At 39.5% G+C, this 24,846-nt stretch overlaps 1 protein-coding gene across 3 annotated transcripts in view; it reads right to left on the reverse strand.

Moving 5' to 3' along the window:
* Nucleotides 1-655: 655 nt before the first annotated feature.
* esyt1a (extended synaptotagmin-like protein 1a) overlaps nucleotides 656-24,846 on the reverse strand; it is a 161,708-nt gene continuing 137,517 nt past the window's right edge. For all 3 annotated transcript variants that reach the window (XM_072567235.1, XM_072567236.1, XM_072567237.1), the window contains 12 exons: nucleotides 24,632-24,680; nucleotides 22,556-22,645; nucleotides 21,801-21,896; nucleotides 21,341-21,412; nucleotides 18,845-18,931; nucleotides 18,429-18,572; nucleotides 15,219-15,454; nucleotides 14,828-14,920; nucleotides 10,842-10,973; nucleotides 7,951-8,047; nucleotides 6,013-6,062; nucleotides 656-4,853 (listed from right to left, as the gene is read on the reverse strand). In XM_072567235.1, the coding sequence (XP_072423336.1) occupies nucleotides 4,832-4,853; nucleotides 6,013-6,062; nucleotides 7,951-8,047; nucleotides 10,842-10,973; nucleotides 14,828-14,920; nucleotides 15,219-15,454; nucleotides 18,429-18,572; nucleotides 18,845-18,931; nucleotides 21,341-21,412; nucleotides 21,801-21,896; nucleotides 22,556-22,645; nucleotides 24,632-24,680 (1,168 nt within the window). In that variant the 3' untranslated portion in view covers nucleotides 656-4,831. The remainder of the gene's footprint in view (nucleotides 4,854-6,012; nucleotides 6,063-7,950; nucleotides 8,048-10,841; nucleotides 10,974-14,827; nucleotides 14,921-15,218; nucleotides 15,455-18,428; nucleotides 18,573-18,844; nucleotides 18,932-21,340; nucleotides 21,413-21,800; nucleotides 21,897-22,555; nucleotides 22,646-24,631; nucleotides 24,681-24,846) is intronic.

Here is a 24,846-nt window from a genome sequence, read left to right on the forward strand (position 1 = left end):
TTGATAGAAATTATTGATAGGTAAATGATGGAGGTATGATGCATTGTGTAGTGTGAGACTAGTGGTACAGTTGACAGAATGTGGCACTTTAAGGTGCATTCACTGACCTTAACCACTTGTCCATTGCTAGCATTGACCTCAATGGATGTCAGCTCCCACTGACTTCTCAGAATTTGTCTCCCTCCCTGTGCTTTGTTTATCTCCTGCACTCAGACCTCTAGGGCTGTCAAAATCTGTAAGAGCCTGCTTTCTTCCATGTAATGTCATTGGTCTTTCCGGTCCAAATTACTTCTGCAGTGCATTCTAATGTCTGCTCAACCTAAATGCATCTCATCTTTCAGCATTGCCGGCTTGCTTTAAGTAGTACAAGCATGTAAATGAGCAAGCAGCTGATGTTTGCATGCTGCTTTGCAACAAATGGATTATTTACATAAAGATTGGTTACATGTTGATAGTATTATGTTTCAATGTTTCATTTCTTCAAGTCCTGCCTGAAATAGCAACCTAAATTCTGTACTTTAGAAAAGGCAAAATACTATGTACTTTAGTCTATGGCTTAATTCCACAAGCTTTTGATAACAAGGTAAGAATGCTGCCACTGAGCCAAGCTACCCAGGCAAAGATGGAATAAATAATCAAAACTATAAACTAAAGGTTGATTATATATGGATTTTCACTCTTTATTATATAGTAATACAATACATGTACATGCAGGAATATTCCACTTAATCAATTTAAATTAAGTGATCTACATAGTCAAGTGCTCAAAATCACAATGTGCTATTGTGGAACTATACATTTAGCAAAAGTAGTTTATTTTATGCTAGTTATGTTTTTTCTTTAATAACTGTAATTTTAGTTGAAAATATCAACAGCAATCACACTTATTTATCATGTAACAAACAAAATAATGGCTACATAATTCATATGAAATGAAAGCTCTAGCTATTGAAGAATGTAAGTTATAAATAGCTGGTTGGCTTTTACTACTTAGAGCAGTCCCGTCATTTCCTGACTGACATACAAGGAAGAGGAGCAGTAAGCTTAAGGAGAAGGGCAATAAATACACCCTCTGCAAGTTCCCCTCCAAGCCATACACCATCCTGACTTGGAAATATATCAGTGTTGCTGGGTCAAAATCCTGGAACTCCCTCCCTAACTGCACTATATTTCCACAAGGACTGCAGTGGTTCAAGAAAGCACCTCACTACCTCCTCAAAGGATGAAGGATGAGCAATACATGATGGCCTAACTAGTAACCCCACCCACATCCCATGAACTAATTAAAAGAAAAATCAGGAATGAATGAAATCATCAAATTGTACTAACTGAACCAGAGAGAAACCTGGACTTTAAGGACTGTCTGGATGTAAACTTTCAAACATTGCACCTGAAGTTTAACTCCACCTTAAAAAAGAAACCTTAGGTATGAACACTTAAATTGATTATCAATAGTTGACATTATCTTGCCTGACCATGTCTTTCAATATATATTGATTACTCTTGACTGTTGATCAAATATTACGATGTAGTCTTTTAAACCATTTTTATATACAAATACTCAAAAGGAACAAAATCCAAATAATGTATCATTATACAAAAGTCATACAATATTGTAAGTTTCTATTAGAATTAAAGATGAATCCTTGCAGATCTGATTATCGAATTGTCGGATTGTTAAATTTAAAAAATCAAAATATGAACAGCATGACCCAGGCTGAATGTTAGAGGAATGAATTTTCATTTATAATAGTACCTTTCACAGCCACAGGACATCCCAGAGTGTCCCACTTAAGTCTGTTTCAGCTGATCAGATACAGGATCCTTGAGTACAGTAGCTCAGTGGACCTTTTCCAATCAGAAGACTAATTTGGCTTTTTGCAGGTTCCTTATGGATTTGCACAGATTGGAATGTTTGCTATTTAATAACCCTTCCCAAAACTTGCTTAGTAAAAGTACTTTGTGTTGAAAGATCTCCCCTTTCCACAGTGATACTTCATTCATTTTGTAAATAGTTTCCGAAATGCTGATATCAATACTTGGCAGTCTACTTTACGATATCATCAGTCTTGGTTTTCAGGAGTGATATTTCATTAATTGATCATGGACCTAGAATTTAAGGAAAAATCAATGGATCGAAGGAATCTATAGACTTGTACAAGGATAGTCGACAAAAGGAAAGAAAAACATCAGTGGTTTCCTTGCTATTATGAAGGAGATCACTGGACCTGAAACATCAACTCTATTTCTCTTTCAACAGATGCTGCCAGACGAGCTGAGTTTTTCCAGCAATTTCTGTTTGTGTTGCTGTATTGTTAATCTTCAGGTAAAACATATTGCAGCTTTTAAACAATTGAAAACCTGATGTGAAAATCTTGGATGCACCAGAGTGAAATCTGAACAGAGTTACACTGGGTCATGATTGATTTTGCTGCATGAATACATAATACATTTTAACAACAGTGTGTACATGTATAAAAAAGCTTTCTCAAAGCTCATGACATAAAAGATTCAATTGAAAACCCTGGTATATAGCATAAAACATTTGTGCATACTATTTATGCAAAACTCCAAAATATGGACTATTTGGTTATAGAAGGTATCTTAATACTGTACACAATGTTTATCTCTGAAATTAATTCAATTTTATTAACCGTGGAGTCAAGCTATGAACAGGGTCCGGCAGTACTCATAGCTCCATCTGTGGCCTTCCATCATTCTAACATGGTACTTGTTGCTATGTTCTCAACAAGTTATTTCCATGCTTAATCACACTTTTCTGCTAAAATTAGACCGCAGCTTGCACAACAAATATTCCAGTGGAGCAAGTTTTCCCAGTTTTGACACACCTCACCTCAGTTTTGCTCAGTGCATGGCTTGCCTTTAAAGGGCACTGTGAACATAGTAACTGTTTTGCTGTTTATATATGCACTATAAACTACCCATATATATTTCCATCTGCTTCATTTGCAATTGCACATTTGTCTTGGGAACTTCACAGAGCCCAGAACAATTCTACTATATTGTAAAGCTGTTCACACTACTGGCTTCTACCCAAAGCATGGGAAACCTTTATTTTAAAATGTGTTGTCACTAAAACCCTTCAATTTCTTTGTATTAACTGGGGTAGAAAGTCTAGGCAGAAAAAACACAGGATAACAGTAATAAATTTGGACTGGTAGGGGGCAACATCCTTGCAAGATGTTCCTTAAAGGTTGTGCCACAAGGAAGTTGAAAAGAGCCCCCACACTTAAAGCTGCAGTGCACTATGGGAAAAAAGGTTAGAGGACATATTGCACCATATTTATGTAGGCTGCTTTTCAGGATTTCTTGGCAGCTACCTAAAACAAATGCTGAGTCAATGCCACTCAGAATTCCTGAGCAGCTCTGGTGGAAAAGGTAGATCAGATTTATTTTTACGTGAACGGATCCAGACAGAGTAAGAGTAATATCTTTGCTATGGCATACTTCGGGAACACTCTTGGCAGCATTGATGGCCTGATATTCACCTGCAATGTGTGAGCTGCCTGTAAAGTTTTGGTGCTCTGGCAAATAAAATGTTAATGAGGTCCAATGTCCAAATGCTGCAGTAGGTTTGAGCCCCAAAACACACACAAGCAATTTCTACCCTATTATTTCAAGAAGCTTGTTCACTGCTTGTCTTCAGCAAACCTGGTTCAGCCTCAATGCATAACAACCCATTCTAAACTGAAATTGGTCTATAAACTAAACAAAGCCCAATATTATATCTCAGGTTGGGGTGAGCGAGGGCTTCATCACTCCCGATGAAGGGCTTATGCCTGAAACGTCGACTGTCCTGCTCCTTGGATGCTGCCTGAGCTGCTGTGCTTTTCGAGCACCACACTCTTCGACTCTGATCTCCAGCACCTGCAGTCCTCACTTTGTCCAAGGTGAGCGAGGGGGCAAGGGGCAGGTTTGTGTGGGTAGCACAGGACAGGAGGGGGTATAACTCCTGTTGGTGCACTGCTGAAGAGCAGGATGGTAATGTGCTGTGTATGTGAGGAGCTACTGCTGAAATACTGGTGTCCACGCTGTAGCCTACACTATTGTTCTGTAGGATGCTACAAGAAACATACAGATTATGGTAAATCCCAGGACAGTTCTTTAAGTTCCACGATGTAGAACTTAGTATTTTGGATTAATTTCTTGAATAAGTATTGGAAAGTTGTCTAAGCTAGGGAACAAAACTGCTTTCCACACCCTTGGAACAGTACACTGCTATCAACTATTACACAACTTCTATCAATCATAACATGAAATTCAGTCCTGCCTGAGTTCCATTTTCTGTACGCCCTCTTTTCCAGTGTGAAAATTACATTTTTCATACTAGCAATCCTTATAAAGTTTACATTAAGACTCCAATTTTACATTAAATGATAGAATTGCATTGATGCCTCCTGAACTTCTTTCACATAGGACGCTTAGGATAAATAGATTTCCATTGCATTATGTCTGAGTTAAATCTGTTCTAGGCATTGAAAAGCATCACAGTTTCCAAGAACATCTCCACCCCACTCCTTTCCTCCCCCACAGATATCATACTGATGTTTAGATAAATTTCAAACACGAGAAGGGACTAATGCTGTAGACAGTGAATAAGCAATGTGGCTTTCTCAATTCCCTGAAGGCAGTCTCTGGAACTTACTTGATGAATTAAAACAAATAACATAGTAATTGAATGTCATTAAAAATTGTAACATAATACTTTAAGTGGTATAAAATACTTCAACTGAAATAAAACCATTAAAAATAGTTGGTCATAAAACAAAAACAAACTCAATATTGGGTTTAATAAAGCCACAGAACCACTCTATTCTTCCTTCAAATCGAACCTGTAACATGAAGAGAAAATGTATTTTAATATCTAGTATTTTTGGAAAAATACATTAAAAAATGTTTTCTGTCTCTAGCACTGACACCTCACTGGGGAACAGATTTGAAGACACTGACCACCCTGCAGTGGGTCACAAAAATGGTGTTACCTTCATATGTCACCCAAAACAATTAATGATAAGGTGGTGCTGATGTTGGACTGGGATGGACAAAGTTAAAAATTACACAACACCAGGTTATAGGTCCAACAGGTTTATTTGGAAGCACTAGCTTTCAGAGTGCTGCTCTTTTATCAGGTGGCAGTGGGGCCACTAGCCTGCCCCACTAGTTACCTGATGAAGGAGCAGCACTCTGAAAGCTAGTACTTCCAAATAAACCTGTTGGACCTATAACCTAGTGTTGTGTGATTTTTAACTTAAGCAATTAATGCATTTTTTAATCAACCTGTTTGGACAAAAGTTGCCTCTTAGGTCTCCTTTATATCTTTCCCCTCTCCCTAAACCTAAACCTATGCCCTCTAGTTCTGGACCCCCCCCCACCCTAGAGAAAAGACCTTGTCTATTTATCCTATCCATGCCCCTCATAATTTTGTAAACTTCTGTAAGGCCACCCCTCAGCGTCCAACACTCCTGGAAAAACAGCCCCAGCCTGTTCAACTTCTCCCTGTAGCTCAAATCCTCCAACCCTGGCAACATCCTTGTAAATTTCTTCTGAACCATTTCAAGTTTCACAACATCTTTCCGATAGGAAGGAGACCAGAATTGCATGCAATATTCCAACAGTGGCCTAACCAATGTCCCCTTAAGTTCTATTGCTCTTTTACTTCACATTAACAATTTCTGCTAATCATCCTGGGTTGCAAAACTTGTTGCTGCTCACTCTCTGAAAACATGAATCCCGAACCCCCATATTCACGATGAGGAGATTGACCATGTTACATTCTGTAGTCATCAGCTAAGGGAAAATCTCCATTACCATTATTGAAGAAAACGGAAAAGGAGAAAAAAAAAATCAGAAGGTGCGGAAATATCACTGTGAACTTGGGAAAGATCAATTACTGCTAAAATATGGTAAACATCGCATAAAAATTGTTAACTGACAGTGATATACAACTCCTTAGCCCAATTCATATTCGAACAATATGGATTGTTCACTTACCACTGTGTTAACTCCTGAGTCAAGTCAAGTGGTGACAGATCAAAATGGAGCTGGAAAAGAAGCAAAAAGGACCTGGTTGGAATGCAGATTTAGTAAAATTAAGCTGACAGGGCAAAGAATAATAGCTATTTAGAAGTAGTTACAAGAGGGAAATGATCATAATCCTGCCAACATTCTCATACCTAGAGAGTCCTCCAGCAAGTTCATGATTTTCCCAAGGTTCTTATAAAATTCTAATCAGACTATCATTCTTTTTCTTTTATTTTTCTCATTTTTGGTTTGGAACTGTGAGTTGAGAATTGAACTCTGAACAGCAGTTTGCTTTTTAAATAAAAGGAGAGAACAAAAGACTGATGTTTGCTGTTAGAAACCGGCCTGGAAAGGTAATGCAAGTTAAATGTTGCTCGAACAAAACTATAGATGAACTGGCACCAAGAGGTTGTTATGCTCTGGGACTGCAGTGGGTTGGATATTGAATTGGTTAATCAAGAGAGGACCAGTGCTGGCCGGCCAACCCCAGCAAATATTGAAAAATAAACAGAAACCAAAGGGTGAACTGTGTTTTGACTGGGCTTTTGGGCAGGCGGTAGTGTTTCTTTGGAAGCTGCAGGACTGTTTTTTTTATTTTGCACTCTCTGGTACAGTGAAAAGAACCCCAATCCCTAAGAAATAAGGACAAGTCTCCAGAGGTCTGTGGAACCAGTCTGCATTGACTGGTGATTTCAGAATTAAAGCAATATACAATCCTACTTGCCTAGAATATAACCTATGCATTTCATGCAGGCTTGGTATCCATTGTTGAAATGGTAATCGGACTGGTAACTTAGGATTCTTTTTTTGTTTTTAATTTATCACTTAATTCTGTCTGTTTGTTGGTACATGCTATCACAAAGCTAGTCCTTTTTCTTTTCTAAAAGCTGTTCCTTGGCTTAAGGAGACTCTGTCCTTGATTTTTTCCAGAGGGGTAATAAACCAGGCTGGGCTCCGATCAGACTGGTTTGGTACAGAGATTAAAGGGTATTGAGAGGCCTTTTGTTTATATGTAAACAGATGAGACTTCAGGCCAAAGTGGTCATGCTTTAGAAGTGACCTGTATAAGGAAAGGGGAATAGTCAGCTCTCTAGCTGAGCTGAGCAGAGCAGTTTTTAGTTCAGTCTTGAACTGGCTGAGAGTTCAACAGTAACTCTGTCTCTCTCCTTCTAACTTCAACCAGTAAGCACATGTTCCATTTATACTGGTTTTTAAAGGGAGTTTGCTTATTGGGACTGTTGTGTGTATTCGGAACAGCATACTTAAGCCTAGTTTGGATAGACTGAGTTCTGTAGGGGTTCTTCATTCTGTTCTTTGTGTTTCATTGTGTAATTTTGTGAATAAATGTTTTGTCTGTTTTAAACCTGGTAGTCAATCTTGCTGACTTACTCTGGGTAATTTCCACTGTACACTTGCTGAAACAAATTCCAAAAGTTATGGTCTGGGCTGCCTGCTTAAGAATGTTTTGAGTTGTCTGGCCTAGTCCATAACAATGGGGGAGGTGGGGGGGATTGGTGATCAAAGAAGATTGGCCTCAGATCAGATATATTCATTAGATTGCCTTATAGTTATCTATGTTCTGCAAAGTTATATTATTAATAATTGTTAATTTTTGTTTAAGTTATAAACTTTGTTCCGCAATTGATTATTTGTGAAATCTAGTTAGGGACAAATAAGCAATTTAGGGTCATTGAATGTTTTAAATTTACTGTGTTGCAAATTCAGTGCTATCTAGTCTCAGATGATCTAAGTTGCTATCCCAGTGTCATAACAATCCTCAGGATTAATGCAGCTTCTGGCTATTGAATCATGTTAATTTTAAAATAATTTGCATTGGAATTATGAATGAGTTGTGTTGAATTGTTACACATTTACAATTTTTGTGCAAATTGCACAAGTGTACAATACCTTTCCAATCTCTCTGGACATGAAGGAAACACCGTTCTTCACAGTGAGCTCCAGTTTTCTTTTCTGTGCTTCCTCCAATGATATTTCAAACTCAAATCTAGTGGGGGGGGGGAAACAAAAAGCACAAGGTCCAGAACAAGTAAAGACCATTCTGCCCATCAGCCTAGATGCATCCAGAGTCCTTATATGTATTCCTTACCACACTAACTGTTGATCCCTGATTTTAGGGACACCAGCTTCCTGCCACAACCTTTCCAGAGAGAGAAAAAAATAAATTGAAATGTTTTTATTGCCTTACTAACTTATGATTCCCTCTTCTTGACAGATTTTAATTCATACCCATTTCCAATATTTCAACTGACCCCAAACCAACTTTTTCCCCCAAAAGGGTGTTCCAGATATGGGGTAAAAGGGACAGATTTCTTCTGATTTGAATGTAAAGGAGTTGTGTAGAACATTTCACAACCCACTTAAAAATAATTTACTGTGATTGTGGAGGCAACTTGAATAGGGAATCTAATCAGATTATTCGAAGTGCTGTAATATTGTTTATAAAATACAGTAAAATACAAGTTATGTGCCTACCATTCTCCTAAAATTCCCTCAAGTCATACATTTCTCTCGCATTCTTGGAAGTTGTAAACATGTGCAAAGGTCAAATTTGGTGGCTTCATTTTTATGTTGAAATAAAGGTTCAACACAGCAGGATGATTAAAAATTCACAATTATGTTACCACTACTATTTAAAAGTATCCTGACAATAACACTGCCTCTTTTGGTATATTGGGTATTTCCTTTCTTAGTTCCAAGCCTGTTAATAAATCTATAATTGTTTTGGTCCGTTTTCCCTCTGTTTTTCATTTACCCTTCCCTCCTTTTTCCTTGATTTCTTATTCCTTCAGTTTCTCTTCCTTCTCCTCCACAGAAACATAGAAAACAGAGGAATAGGATTAGGCTATTTAACTCTTCGGATTTGCTCTGTTATTCAATATGATCATAGCTGACCATCCAACTCAGTACCCAGTTCCTACTTTCTCCCAATAACTTTTGATCCCTTTAGCCCCCTCAGAACTATATCCAACTCCTTCTTAGAAAACATTCAACATTTTGGTTTCAGTTGTTTTTTGTGGCAGAGAATTCGACAGGCTGGGTGAACACATGTTTCCTCATCTCAGTCCTAAATGGCCTATCCTGTATCCTTCAACTGTGACCCCTGGTTCTGGACTCCCTGGTTATTAGGAACATCCTTCCTGCATCTTGTCCTGTTAGAATTTTATAGGTTTCTATGAGATTCTTCCACCCCCCCCCCCCCCCCCCCCACCAACAACAAACAAAAATCCAGTGAATATAATCCTAACCAATCCAATCTCTCTTCATATTTACCAGCCCAGCAATCAGACTGGTAAACCCTTGTTACACTCCCTCCACAGCTATAACATCCTTCCTCAAATAAAGAGACCAAAACTGCACACAGTACTCAACAAGGCCCTGTACAACTGCAGTAACACATCCCTGCTCCTGAACTTCAGTAAAGCCTTTGATAAGGTCCTAATTAGTAAAGTTAGATAACATGTGATTTAGGGTGAGCTTGCCAATTGGATACAAAATTGGCTTGACAGTAGGAGATACAATGGGTGGTGGAGGATTATTTTTTGGACTGGAGGCCTGTGAACAGCGGTGTTCCACAGGGATCGGTGCTGGGTCCAATTTTGTTTGTCATTTATATAAATGATTTGGATGAGAATATAGGAGACATAGTTAATAAGTTTGCAGATGACACCAAGATTGGTGGTATAGTGGACAGTGAAGAATGTTAACTAAGATTACAAAGAGATCTTGATCAATTAGGAAATGGGTTGATGGAGTTTAATTTGGATAAATGTGAGGTATTGCATTTTAGTACAACAAACAATGGCAGGACTTATACAATTAATGATAGAGCTCTGGGTAGTGTTGTAGAACAGAGATACCTAGGGCTTCAAGTACCTAAGTCTTTGAAATTTGCATCACTGGTAGACAGGCTGGTTAAGAAGGCGTTCAGCACACTTGCCTTCACTACTCAGTTCAGTGAGTATAGGAATTGGGACATCATGTCGAGATTTTACAGGATACTGGTGAGGCCTCTGCTGGAGAACTGTGTGCAGTTCTGGTCACCCTGCTAGGAAGGATATTATTAAATGGGAGAGGGTTTAAAAAAGACTTGCCAGGATGTTGCCTAGAATGGAGGGTTTGAGTTATAGGAAGAGGCTGGAGAGGATGGGACTTCTTTCACTTGAGTGTAGGAGGTTGAGGGATCACCTTATGGAGGTTTATAAAATCATGAGGGACATGGATAAGGTGAATAGCAAGGGTCTTTTCCCTCAGGTGGGAGAGTTCAAAACTAGAGGGCATATTTTTAAGGTGAGAGGAGAAAGTTTTATAAAGGACTTGAGGGGCAACTTTTTTTTAGAGAGTGGTTCATTTGTGGAATGAACTGGCAGAGGAGGTGGTGGATGCAGGTACAGTTACAAAATTTAAAAGACATTTGGATAAGTACATGAATAGGAAAGGTTTGGAGGGATATGGGCCAAACATAGGCAAGTGGGATGATTTTAGTTTGGAAACATGGTTGGCATGGACTAGTTGGACGGAAGGGTCTGTTTCCAGGCTTTATGACTGTGACAATCGTTATGAGGCCAACGTCCCATTTGCCTTCTTCCCTGCTTGATGTACCCACATGCTTACTTTCAGTAACTGGTGTACAAGGACACCCAAGTCTCGCTGTACCCCTGCCTTTCTCAATCTATTGTCATTCAGATAAAAATCTGCCTTTCTGTCTTTCCTCCCAAAGTGGATAAGCTCACATTCTCTCACCCACTCCACAAGTTTCTCAAGTAATGTGCGCTCCTTACATGTCATTATACTCTGGATTGATTGTTTTCTTTTTTATACTTGTCTTCCTCTTTGTCACTCGATTTTTGTCAGGAAGCAGAATTAGAGAGACATACGGATCAGGGATCTCCTTGGAATGAAGCTTCAGATTCCTGCAACAACCAACCAACCAACATTCAGCAAAACTTTTGTACATATTTCATGTGTAGATTTCATTGTATTGTAGAGATGATTTTCAGCAGGAGACTTGTGTAATTTTAACTCTTCCAGTGCCAGTGGGTGTGGTGAATTTTGTGGGTTGCTATCCATGTTTTTTTTTGTTCCCTAGCTGACAGCTGAATGTAACTTGTAGTCACAACTATTAGAATGGGAAAGTCAGTAGTTTGGAGGCAGATTAAATCCAAGGGATTCAAATGTGAGAGGCATAATTGGGAAACTTCACAGACGACCCAAATATTAGCTGGATAGTTGATAGTGAAGAGGATGGATGTTGTCTGCAGGAAAATATCAATGGTTTGATTGCATCGGTGGAAAACTGGCAAACGGAATTCAAACTGGAGAAGTGTCCCCTGGGCCGGATGGGATCTATCCTAGCAAGGGAAGAGATTGCCGAGCCTTTGGCATTGATCTTCAAATCATCATTGTCTACAGGAATAGTGCCTGAGGACTGGAGGATAGCAAATGTGGTTCCCTTATTCAAAAAGGGTAGTAGAGACAACCCTGGTAATTACAGACCAGTGAGTCTGTAATTCAGTTGTTGGTAAAGTGTTGGAAAAGGTTATAAGAGATAGGATTTATAACCATCTAGAAAAGAATAATCTGATCCGGGACAGTCAGCATAGTTTTGTGAAGGGTAGGTCATGCCTAACGAATCTTATTGAGTTTTTTGACAAAGTGACCAAACAGGTAGATGAGAGTAAACTGGTTGATGTGGTGTATATGGATTTCAGCAAGGCGTTCGATAAGGTTCCCCACAGTAGGCTATTATACAAAATGCGGAGGAACGGGATTGTGGGAGACATAGCAGTTTGGATCAGTAATTGGCTTGCTGAAAGAAAACAGAGGGTTGTAGTTGATGGAACATGTTCATCTTGGTGTCCAGTTACTAGCAGCGTACCGCAAGGGTCGGTGTTGGGTCCACTGCTGTTCATCATTTTTATAAATGACCTGGATGAGGGCTTAGAAGGGTGGGTTAGTAAATTTGCGGACGACACTAAGGTCAGTGGAGTTGTGGATAGTGACGAAGGATGTAGTAGGTTGCAGAGAGACATAGATAGGATGCAGAGCTGGGCTGAGAGGTGGCAAATGGAGTTTAATGTAGACAAGTGTGAGGTGATACACTTTGGACGGAGTAATCGGAATGCAAAGTACGGGGCTAATGGTAAGATTCTCGGTGTCCGTGTACACAGATCCCTGAAAGTTGCCACCCAGATTGACAGAGTTGTTAAGAAAGCTTACAGTGTTTTGGCCTTTATTAATAGAGGGATTGAGTTCCGGAACCAGGAGGTTATGCTGCAGCTGTACAAAGCTCTGGTACGGCCACACTTGGAGTATTGCGTACAGTTCTGGTCACCACATTATATGAAGGATGTGGAAGCTTTGGAAAGGGTGCAGAGGATGTTGCCTGGTATGGAAGGAACGTCTTACGAGGAAAGGCTGAGGGCCTTCAGGCTGTTCTCATTAGAGAGAAGAAGGTTGAGAGGTGACTTAATAGAGACATACAAGATAATCAGAGGGTTAGATAGGGTGGACAGGGAGAGCCTTTTTCCAAGTATGGGGACAGCAAACACGAGGGGACACAACATTAAAGTGAGGGGAGATAGGTATAAGACAGATGTCAGAGGTAGTTCCTTTACTCAGAGAGTAGTAAGGGTATGGAATGCTTTGCCTGCATCGGTAGTAGATTCGCCAAGTTTAAGTGCATTTAAGTCGTCTTTGGACAGGCAAATGGACGTACATGGAATAGTGTAGGTGGGATGGGCTTCAGATTAGTATGACAGGGTGGCGCAACATCGAGGGCCAAAGGGCCTGTACTGCGGTGTAATGTTCTATGTTCTATAAGTGTCAGGTTATGCATTTGGGGGAAGGTAAACAAAGCAAGAGAACAGACAATAAACGGGAAGGTATTGAAAGAGATCAAGGTGTTCAGAAAGAGTGTAAATCCACAGGTTCATGTGGTTGACAGGGTAAGGTTGTAAAGAAGGCACGTGGAATGCTTTCCTTCAATGGATAGAAGAGAAGGGACGACTGGAGAAGGATTAGAGGGGATGTGAGGAAAAATGGAGTGATACTATATGCCTTTCATGTTCAGTTCTGCAAGCTCAGAGGGATCTGGCAAAACTTATCGTTTTTTGCTAAAATCAGTATAGAACATGATAAAATGAATAGCTGATTCATGAAGACCTGACTTGACCAATCTATGGATAATATCACTTGTGGGAAAACATACTGCACCACCATTAAACTGAACATGATCAATAACTGTGGATGGGATCAAAACTCAGGACTCTGGTGCTGCAGTAGACAAACAGGAGGCTGAAACAACACAGCAAGCCAGGTAGCACCAGGAAATGGAGAAGTCAACATTTCCGGTATTAACCTTTCTTCAGTAAATGCACAGTGTGTTACATTTTCTACTCAGTAATTTTGTATTTTTCCAGCCAGAATACTCAGCATAATTGCTTAGGCCAAGCACAGTTACCATGATACCTTTCTGTTTGGTCTGCTAAGAATCATGGTGAAAACTATATAGAGGTGATCAGAATCTCAAACTCTCTGCCACAATGTAGTAAATGCATCTGAGTGCTTGGGAGGGGGGGGGGTTGGAATAAATAAAAGGCTATACAGTATGAAGGGACTGTCTTACGAGGAGAGATTAGGTAGTTTGAACCTGTACTGATTGGAACATAGAAGAACGAGAGGTGATCTTATTGAAACATACAAGAGTCTGGGGGGTGGGAGGTGAACACTTGACAGGGGAAATGTGGAAAGGTTGTTGCCACTTTGGAGACTTTAGGACTAGAGGGCATCATCTCAAGGCAGAGATGAAGATGAATTTCTTCTCTCAGAGGGGAGTGAATCTGTGAAATTCTTTACAACTGTTGCCTGTAGAGGCTGGGTCATTAAGTATATTCAAGGCTGAGCTGCAGATTTTTAATCAGCAAAGGAATCAAGGCATATGGGGATATGGCAGGAAAGTGGAGTTGAGGATTATCAGCCACAATCATATTGAATGGAGGAGCAGACTCAATATGCTGACAGGCCTACTTCTGTTCCTACATCTTATGGTCTTACAGGGTGATGAAGTGGCCGTGACAGGAGACTCAGCTGAAACATAAACCAGTTGAGCTGAATCTGATTCTACACTCCAAATTTACTTAATGACAATATCACAATGTTATTTCAATTATTTCCAATTTAAACAATAATAATAGTAATAATAACAACAACTCTGGGAAAGGAGAGAAAATTTTGCTCAAATTTAGGAAACTTTTTATGAAGTGCTTCTAAATGATTGAAGTGGTATGTCAATGAAGAAGGATCAACAGAGAATCCTTTATTAGCACCCTTTAAAGGATGACAATAATTGATGATATAATTTTCAATATAGGAATTCAGTACCATCTGCATGTTCTCAAAAATAATTTGACAATTTACTATAATTAACTGAAACAATATTACAATATTGAAAATTCTTCCACTGGAAATAGATATATGACTAACTGCAGCAGCCAAATAGAGGTGACACAGCTATAATATTCCTAAATCTACAGGAATCGCTCCACAAAGGAACAAATGTATATTGATAGGAAAGAGGATAAAAAGGAAAGAAAAGAGAGAATTCAAAATGCATATCCTAGTATTCCATTCATTAAGTGAATAAAGGACTTAAGTGACTATAAAATGAAGTCAGTATAGGACCTATGAAACAGTCCACAGATTTTATTGATCTGTGTAGTGTAGTAAGTCAGCAGTAAAATACAAAGACTGCCTCTCAAACCCTTACCTGCAGGAATGCACTACAAGTAGCAGTTTTCCTTGCTGCACGTGGTACTGCAGTGTTAGCTTGATCTGTGGTGATTCTAAAATATCCATTTTACTGAAACAGGAAGAAGACAGTGTCTGTAGTTACATGAAAAGATGAACAACAACTGCGCAGCTTGGTTTCTGAGCAATCACATGAGCCATTCAATGTTAAAAGGCCTCCAGCTACACTCCAATCTCCTCCCTGGTTTTCCTTGTGGGGGGATGGTGGTGACTGCAATTTAGACAACAAGGCATTACAGCATGATTTGACCTTTAACGCTTGACCTTTGCCATGCTTAGCAAGCTAGTGTAGTCAACATACTCAATGGAATAATTTGCATTTGATATGAAACTAAAAACTTGTCATCTACCGATGCATTCTCTGTCGCAGATCCAGTTCAGATGACACCGATTCACTGATTGGAACGCTGCTGTTCTCGGAAACTGAATGGTTACTGGGATCATTCACTAGTGACGAAACAGGTTTCAGTTCACTCTCGTCACTAACTGAAGGCGAGAATGACACATTCTCCACCTCACAGTTAGCTGGGTCCTGTGCCACAGACTGAATTGAGAAAAGTTCCCTGGAATGCTCAGAAACTAGGATCTGTGGCAAAGTAAAAAAAAAGACAAAACATTGACAATAAATAAAAGAACAATTGCAGCAAACCCATTACATAAAAAGAGCATCACATGTATAAACAAAACAATTGGAGCCACAAAGAACAGAAGACTTGGAACTAATGATTAAAACAGTCTGAGCAGCCCTATATGCAAAGGAATACAACAGTTAAAGCGGCCTCATGTATGGAAGGACAATCAGGTGACTTTGAATCAGGCTCCATTGTGTGGTAAGGGCCATTCATCTCAGTATGGGCAAATGCATAGCAGATGAAATATAATGTCTATAATTGTGAGGCTATCCACTCTGGTATCAAAAACAGGAAAACAGATTATGATCTGAATGGCTACAGACTGGACAAGTGGGAAATACAATGAGACCTGGGTATCCTTGTATACCAGTTGCTGAAAGTAAACATGCAGATGCGGCAGGTCGTGCAGAAGGCAAATGGTATGCTGGTTTTCACAGCAAGTGCAGGAGCAGGAATATCTTGCCGCAATTGTACAGGGCCTTGGTGAGTATTGTGTGCAGTTTTGGCTTCCTTATCTGAGGAAAGATATTATGGCTTTGGAGGGAGTGCAGCAAGATTGATTCCTGGGATGGCAGGACTGATATATGAAGAGAGACTGGATTAGTTAGGACTATATTAAATGGAGTTTAAAGAATGAGAGGGAAATACATTAAGGACAAAAGGGTAACTAGGGAGAGAATAGGGCCCCTGAAAGATCAGCAAGGCAGCCTTTGTGAGGAGCCGCAGGAGATGGGAGCGATACTAAACAAATATTTTGCATCAGTGTTTAATGTGGAAAAGGACATGGAAGGTATAGAATGTAGGGAAATAGATGGTGACGTCTTGAAAAATGTCCATATTACAGAGGAGGAAGTGCTGGATGTCTTGAAACACATCAAAGTGGATAAATCCCCAAGACCTCTGTGGGAAGCTAGGGAGGTGATTGCTGGGCCTCTTGCTAAGATATTTATATCATCGATAGTCACAGCTGAGGTGCCAGAAAACTGGAGGTTGGCTAACGTGGTGTCACTGTTTAAGAAAGGCGATAAGGAAAAGCCAGGGAACTATAGACCAGTGAGTTTGACGTCAGTGGTGGGCAAGTTATTGGAGGGAATCCTGAGGGACAGGATGTACAAGTATTTGGAAAGGCAAGGACTGATTAGGGATAGTCAACATGGCTTTGTGCGTGGGAAATCATGTCTCACAAACTTGATTGAGTTTTTTGAGGAAGTAACAAAGAGGATTGATGAGGGCAGAGTGGTGCACATGATCTATATGGACTTCAGAAAGGCGTTCGACAAGTTCCCCATGGGAGACTGATTAGCAAGGTTAGATCTCACGGAATACAGGGAGAACTAGCCATTTGGATACAGAACTGGCTCAAAGATAGAAGGTGGTGGTGGAGAGTTGTTTTTCAGACTGGAGGCCTGTGACCAGTGGAGTGCCACAAGGATCAGTGATGGGTCCACTACTTTTCATTATTTATATAAATGATTTGGATGTGAGTATTAGAGGTATAGTAAGCAAGTTTGCAGATTACACCAAAATTGGAGGTGTAGTGGACAGCGAAGAAGGTTACCTCAGATTACACCAGGATCTTGATAAGATGAGCCAATGGGCTGAGGAGTGACAGATGGAGTATAATTTAGATAAATATGAGGTGCTGCATTTTGGGAAAGCAAATCTTAGCAGGACTTATACACAATGGTAAGGTCCTGGGGACTATTGCTGAACAAAGAGACCTTGAAGTGCAGGTTCATAGCTCCTTGAAAGTGGAGTCGCAGGTAGATAGGATAGTGAAGGAGGTGTTTGGTGTGCTTTCCTTATTGGTCAGAGTATTGAGTACAGGAGTTGCGAGGTCATGTTGCGGCTATACAGGACATTGATTAAGCCACTTTTGGAATATTGCATGCAATTCTGATCTCCTTCCTATCGGAAGGATATTGTGAAACTTGAAAGGGTTCAGAAACGATTTACAAGGACGTTGCCAGGGTTAGAGGATTTGAGCTATAGGGAGAGGTTGAATAGGCTGGGGCTGATCTTAGAGAGGTTTATAAAATCATGAGGGGCATGGATAGGATGAATAATCAAGGTCTTTTCCCTTGGGTGGGGGAGTCTAGAACTTGAGGGCTTAGGTTTAGGGTGAGAGGGAAAAGATATAAATGGGATCCAAGGGGCAACCTTTTTACAGAGTGGGTGGTGCATGTATGGAATGAGCTGCCAGAGGAAGTGGTGGAGGCCGGTACGATGGCAACATTTAAAAGGCATCTGGATGGGTGTATGAATAGGAAGGGTTTGGAGGGATATGAGCCAAGTGCTAGCAAATGGGATTAGATTGGGTTGGGATATCTGGTCGGCATGGACGAGTTGGACCGAAGGGTCTGTTTCCGTGCTGTACATCTCTATGACTCTATCTCATAGAAACCTGTAAAATTCTAACCGGATTAGACAGGGTAAAGCAGGAAGGATGCTTCCCATGACCGGGGATCCCAAAACTAGGGGTCACAGTTCAGGTGTATTTGCTCGGCCATTTAGTTCTGAGATGAGGAGAAATGTATTAGCCTCGAGAGTGGTAAGTCTGTGGAATTCTATGCCACAGAAAGTGGCTGAAGCTATATCATTGAATGTTTTCAAGAAGGAGTTACATCCAGTTCTCAGAGATAAAGGGATCAAAGAGTATGGGGAGAAAAGTGGGAACAGGGTATGGAGTTGGATGTTCGGCCATGATCATACTGAATGGTGGAGTTAGCCCCAAAGACTGAATGTCATACAACTCCTGTTTTCTCTGTTTATGTGTATAAAGCATTTCTACATTTTGAATTTAATCACATATACATATACACAGATTAACATGCATAGGTATGCAGGCCTATATAAACATACACCTAAGTACTAATAGCAACACAAATTTTTAAACAAACAATAAATAATAGTTTCATATTCACTTACCCCCAGCATGACTTTCAACATGATTTGACTATTGGGTCCTGAATTTTCCAACTTAAACCATTTGTCGAAGGTCAGATTCTTGCTGGTCAGCAATTGGCAGAGTGGAAGTGTCAGAGTCCCCAGGACATGACTGTCATCTTTAACCTAGACAACAATTTTGAAAATACCTTTTAAAATGACAATATCACAAGCCAGTACCATGGAAGTCAAGTAAAAGGACTGTAGCTAGATATTAAATCAGATTTTAAAATCTGATAAAAACAAAATCCATTAAATTTACTCAATCGTCTGTTGAATCCACACTGAGTTAGATTCGGTAATGTACTGAGATGATTTTGCTGATGTGCTAAGGTGACATATCCAAGATGTAAAATGTAATTAACAAAAGCATGTCATGCTCTACTCTTGCAGTTTACCTGAAGCTCCATACGCTCCAAATTTGGATTCCCTACAAGGAATGAAAATGATTCCTCCCAAATGGGTAGTTCTGTGCTATTAATAATCTGTAAAAGAAAAAGGCACCAGTAACAGTTTGTAGTTGTGCATGAAGAAAAGAAATGTTCATCAGTGTGATCCCTCAATCTCAAACACTGAGTCTAAACCACTTCAACATCCCATTCTTTTGAATATGCCAAGCTGCACTTTGCTTTAAAAGATATTCTTTCTGCCCTCTTTAAATAGGTTTTCGGGGAAAGAGGGTTAATGTTTTGATCATAATGGTGATAGTCTCATTTTTAGGAATGGAACATACAGTGCCAAACACTCTCAGAACAGGTATAGCATGGAGTTAGAGACAGAGTAAAGCTTCACATTATCTCTGTTAAATGCTACTAGTTGTAATGATCCCAGCTGACAGTAATACTAGATATTTAGGTGTATTTAAGACAGATATAGAAAGGTTCTTGATTAACAAGGGCATTAAAGGTTACAGGGATAAGGCAGGAGAAAGGATTTGAGAAACATACTAGCCATGTTTAAATGGCAGAGCAGACTTACTGGACTGAATGGCCTAATTCTGCTCCTGTATCTTATGGTCTTACAAGTGGGATCCCAGAGTGATACTTGGCTTGATAGATCATAGCTTTATTTTTGCAATTGATTACTTTGGTTAGTCACTGAACATGCTCACCTGAGGCTGCTGATGTTCTTTAAATAACACAAGTTTATTACACAAAAGGAACAATTATTCAAACTGTAGTGTTTACACCACTGCTTTGTTCAAGCAGTGGGGAAGGTGTTTGTAGATGGCCCAGCTCTGTATAAAGTGAGAATTGACTGGCAACAGGTTGATTAGTTGATGGAATTGTGACCAGTTGTGGATGCCAAAGGCCATGAACCTGATAACAACTCTCTGATTAGCTCTTTGGTAGCTGACCAGCTTGAAGGTATGAATGACACTGGCATAAGCCTTCAGACAAGGGTAAGTGGTCTCTCTCTTGTCTGAAGAAAGCCAGTTTATATTTTTTCCCTACCAGTTGTTATAAGCGGTTGCTTTTAACCAATAAGTTAGAGACTTTATAATTTGTGAACCAATTGTTCTCTGCCCCCTGTGAAGAAACGAGAGAACCTGAAGGAAAAGATTCAAGAACTGAAGGACGTGAGAAACAAAAAGAACACTCCATTGAATCACGAGGACTGTTACTATTGGATTGTTACCCTATTTCCACCCCCCCCCCCCAACTTCCCCACTACCCATGATGCCAATTTATTTTTGTCTGTCTATATATGTGCTGGATGCAGTTTAGAAGGAGGTTGGAGTTTTAACGAGTAGAGTTATATGTTGACAATTAATAGTTGTTTAATCAGTGGTTAGAATCGATTTATCTGTGATAACTCGTAGTTCTTGTTAAGTACACAAATGTTTTAACCTGGTTCTATCTGACATGTAAACTGGGGACTTTGCATACTTTAATAACAATTGTTTTTAAACTCGGATAATGTCTCTGGGAATAGCAGGGCTTGATTTCCAACATGCTATCTCTGTCTTAACTCTTCAATTCCTTATTTAACTGACAGTTTCCTGTTTTGATAGCTTGAAGACTTCTTTTCTGTTCTGATGGCCTGAACTTCCTTTCTAAACTGAAGTACTTCTGAAGAAGTCATACTGGACTTTGAAACATAACTCTTTTTCTCTTTATAGATACTGCCAGACCTGCTGAGTTTCTCCAGCACTGTTTTTATTTCTAATTTGCAGTATTCCTTTCAGTTCTGACAGCTTGAGAACTTCTATAAAGCTCTCACAGTTTGAAGACTGCACAAAGTAAAACACTTCTGCTAAGGTGAAATTAAATCTGATTCTGAATTGAACTCGAAAACCAAGGGGCTCCTGGTCTGATTTCTCTGTACATCATAAAAGTTCAACTTTGTAAACACTTTATTATCCCCACAGGTATCCTGCTGGGCACTTAACTTAAATCTCACGCCTTCTTGGAATAATGTCTTTCGTTCACTGATCCAAATGACTTTCTGACCTTTGAAAGAAAAACATCTATCTTCACAGAACTGAAACTGCTGTGAACCGGTTAAGAGGTTGTCCAATGATACCCAGCTGAGGAGTTTCCTTGCTGTTCAAATGGTTGCTTGATCTGATGGCTGAGTTGGCATACAGAATCAGAACAGATGCTGATCTGTCACTCAATCCTCCTCATGTCTGTTTCTTGAAGCATGTTATTTAATTCACCAGCAATTACTTCAGGTATGCTTTGCAGTGAAAAATCACCAACTTTATGCTAAATGTCAAGGATTACACATTAACATGGAGATAGGAGAATCTTTTCTTCTATGTCTTTGATATTGATTCAGAACAAGCTCAGCGTTACTACAAAGAACACCATTTTCCCTGGATACCTGAAATTTGTGCAGTTCAGAAGTTCCAAAGCAAACTAACCTGTGTGCCAGGGTCACTCTCTTACCTGACTTTTAAATGAAGTGCCATTGACAGTGATCTGAACCATTGGACTGGGCTGCTTCTTCCCTTTCTTCACCTGCATGAAGATGTAACAAACATAGTTAGAATCATAGAAATGAACAAGTCCTAGCAACTTAATTTAACTCTCAATGGTCTTATTCTATATTGTACACTAACAATGACACAGTCAGTAGGCTGAGCAAGATTAGAACGGAGCACATGCATTTGTACACAAATCCTATTTGGAGGAGTTGTTGGGTCTCACCTTGATAAGATTTCCTATGCAAGTTGATACACAAGCCATGCTGCACTGCTTATAAAATTGGATCCCTCCCTTTCCAACCACATGTTTAACAAGCCTAGATGCTGACTTGCCCATACTACAGCAGGGATCAAGTGACCAGCAAACATAGCTGGGACAGAAATATTCAATTTTATTGAGAATTGACAAGCCTGAGGCCTACAGGAAGATCGTGTGCCCTGTCCAGGTAGACGGTCAAGATGGCAGCAGATGGTTCCAAATCATTCTGTGTGAAGATGGTCCTGTTTGCCTGAAGCACCTGAAAAGAGATGGATTTGGCGAAAATAAACATTTAAAGCAAAATATCAGCTCTTGGATTTGAATGAACTATGGGATAAGTATTTTTCTTAAAACTTCTCATTAACAAAGTAAAATTCAGTCGTAATGCAAATGCTTTGTCTAGATACCCTTTCAGTCTGGCTGGTTGCAATGTCCAGAGGAGGGGAGGGTAATGAAAGATCTTAAAGGAGTCAAATTAGAGACCACATCCTCTTTTCATTCTCTCAAATAATGATGACCATATATGTGCCATATTTAAACAGTTGCAAAGGTGCAATTAACTGTATCTCGTTTACCACAAAGAGACTCTTCTAATTATACCAAAAGGTAACTATCCTCACCTACACTAGACCAAGAGGGCCCTCCAGAGGGATATTCCCAGAAAGTATGGATGACAGCATATACAGCATCATCCAGTTCAGGCCCATTAATAACGGAGGTGCATGTTTGTTCTTTCATGTTTCAAAGTAACAATGTTCAGCTTTGAAAAGTGAAAATGATCTGTTCTCTCCTCAACCAGCAAAGAACATAAAACATAGATTCGACCTGAAGGAGCAGAACTTCATTCCAAGTTATTTGGAATTCACCAAGAGTAACAAACCAGACAGCAAGCAGAATGAAAACTCAAACTAATCTCACCTGATCTAGGATAAGTGCATCCATGCCTGGCGGCAACCACTCTAACTTGAGGTGAAGTTTTCCTGATTTGACGTCGTTCAGCATGAACCACTATAGATGGACAAAGAGAGGAAACAGGCAGTTTGGTAGCTGCAAAGATAGGGTCTTTTTTATTTTGTGCTTTTTAGAGTTTTGGACTGAAATGAGAAAAATAAACTGTTTTAAAACCAGTGTTTTGAAAGGATGGCTGCATGGTTTAAAAGCAAGTAACCTGACACTCGTGGTAAGCATCATAAGTAGCTGTTTGAACAAGCAGAATTTGAAATGGCTGCAGAGGAACAACAGCCAAGTAGTTTTGAATTCAGATACAGTTCTGGTTGGCAACAGGATGTTGATTGGTCTATGGACTAATGACAAGTTACTGATGACAAGGGCATTTTGTTTGCAAACAACTGTATGGTTGGGTTCTCAGGAAACTGAACAGCTTGGGGTTGGGAACAAGATAAAGAGAAGTGTTCCGATCTCCACCAGCTCAGGCACTATCTCTCTGTTCTCTCTGCTATGACTTTTAATCTATAAATCAGAGGCATTTTACAAGTGAACCAACCATCCTGTGCCTATTACAATACAGTGGATCAATTTGAAAAAAGAAAGCTAAGAAGAAACCTTTGGATCAGCAAGAACCAGCTCAACTGAATTTTTGGACAAAGACTATGCACTGTCTTTCTACTTTTTCTCCTCTGTCCATGTGTTTTTCCTCGTCAATGCATCTATCTCTGTGTATGTAAAGGGGATTTTAGCTACAGCCGAATTACTTGGTATAAATAGTAATACTTGTTAAGTATAGATACCTGGTCTGTGCTTTCTATGACCCCAGGTGGAAAAGTCAGGTAAATTTTGATTTATTATCACATATACCGAGATACAATGAAAAGTATTGTTTTACGTGCTAACCAGACAAATCCTACCTTACATAAATACATCAAGGTAATAGAACAGAATGCAGGATATAAGTGTTACAGCTACAGAGAAGGTGCAGAGAAAGATCAACTCTGATATATGAGAGGTTCGTTCATAAGTCTGATAACAGCGGGAAACAAGCTGTTCTTAAATCTGTTGTTATGTGATTTCAAACTTCTGCATCTTCTGCCCGATGGGAGAGGATGGAGAATGTCGTGCATTTGTTTTAAAAAATCTTCGACATTTGTGAAAACTCCAAGAATAGCTGGGCTTAATTTCCAGTGCACTACCCCAGTGAGTCATGACATTGGAGCTGATAATGAAACTTCATTACTGTAAACTTGGCAGCAAAAGTTTAGTTTTTCAGGGCACTTTTGTCTGTTATATTGTGGAGCTTATAGTAAAATATCAAAACATGACTGTCACAAAATCATCAGATCTTAAAACAAAGTTCACCAGCATCAGACTGAAGTAAGATGGCTTCATTTGAAAAGACATCATAAACAGGTTGAATTGCCTATCTTGGCATTTTGACAAGCCAGGTAGACTATTTTCAGTAGAAAGGTCACTGGACCTGAAACGTTAACGCTGATTTCTATCCACAGATGCTACCAGCCCTGTTGAGCTATTCCAACAAGTTTCATTTTTGTTTCTGATTTACAGCATCCGCAGTTCTTTCAGTTTTTATTTTGCGTGGAGACTATTTTCAACTGCCTTCCTATCGAGAAAACAGGCTTCTTCCCACAATCTGTCAGTAATGCTGTAAGTTAATACCTTAATGGATAGGATGTTCTGACAAGCACTCAGTGCTGTTAGATTAATTGGTTTTAGTTGGTTAAATTCCCTGATCCACGACATTTTCCAAACTGTATTTTAAGTTTAGTTAAGTGCAGTGTGTCACGATGCAGAAAGAGTGAGAATCGATATCAGCGAAAAAAAAACTCTAGTTAGGTAGAAGCTCACTATGGTCCACAATTTACATCCATTAATTTAAAACAAATCAAAAAAACAGAAAGACTACCTCCATGAAGTATTCCCATCCCCTGGGCCATTACAGTCGAGGGATTCAATATTCCTAGCTAGAAGGAATGGGAAGTCTGCCCCATTATATGATTTGAACTAACAAGATTTTCCTACCTCATCCATAACTTTACTGTTCATGATGTCCTTGTAACTGATCTTCAATCTGCATGTCAGAGAACAACTTAAGTCAAACACTAACGAAAAAACGTTTACATTGTGCGTGAATACAATTGAGCATGGCTATTCTTAGAAAGCAACTCATTTATTAATAAAAAATATAATGGAACTTCCATGACCATGCAGAGAACTTCAAACAATGTTTTGAAAAG

Source organism: Chiloscyllium punctatum, chromosome X (assembly GCF_047496795.1).
Source record: "Chiloscyllium punctatum isolate Juve2018m chromosome X, sChiPun1.3, whole genome shotgun sequence".
NCBI classification, from domain to species: Eukaryota; Metazoa; Chordata; class Chondrichthyes; order Orectolobiformes; family Hemiscylliidae; genus Chiloscyllium; species Chiloscyllium punctatum.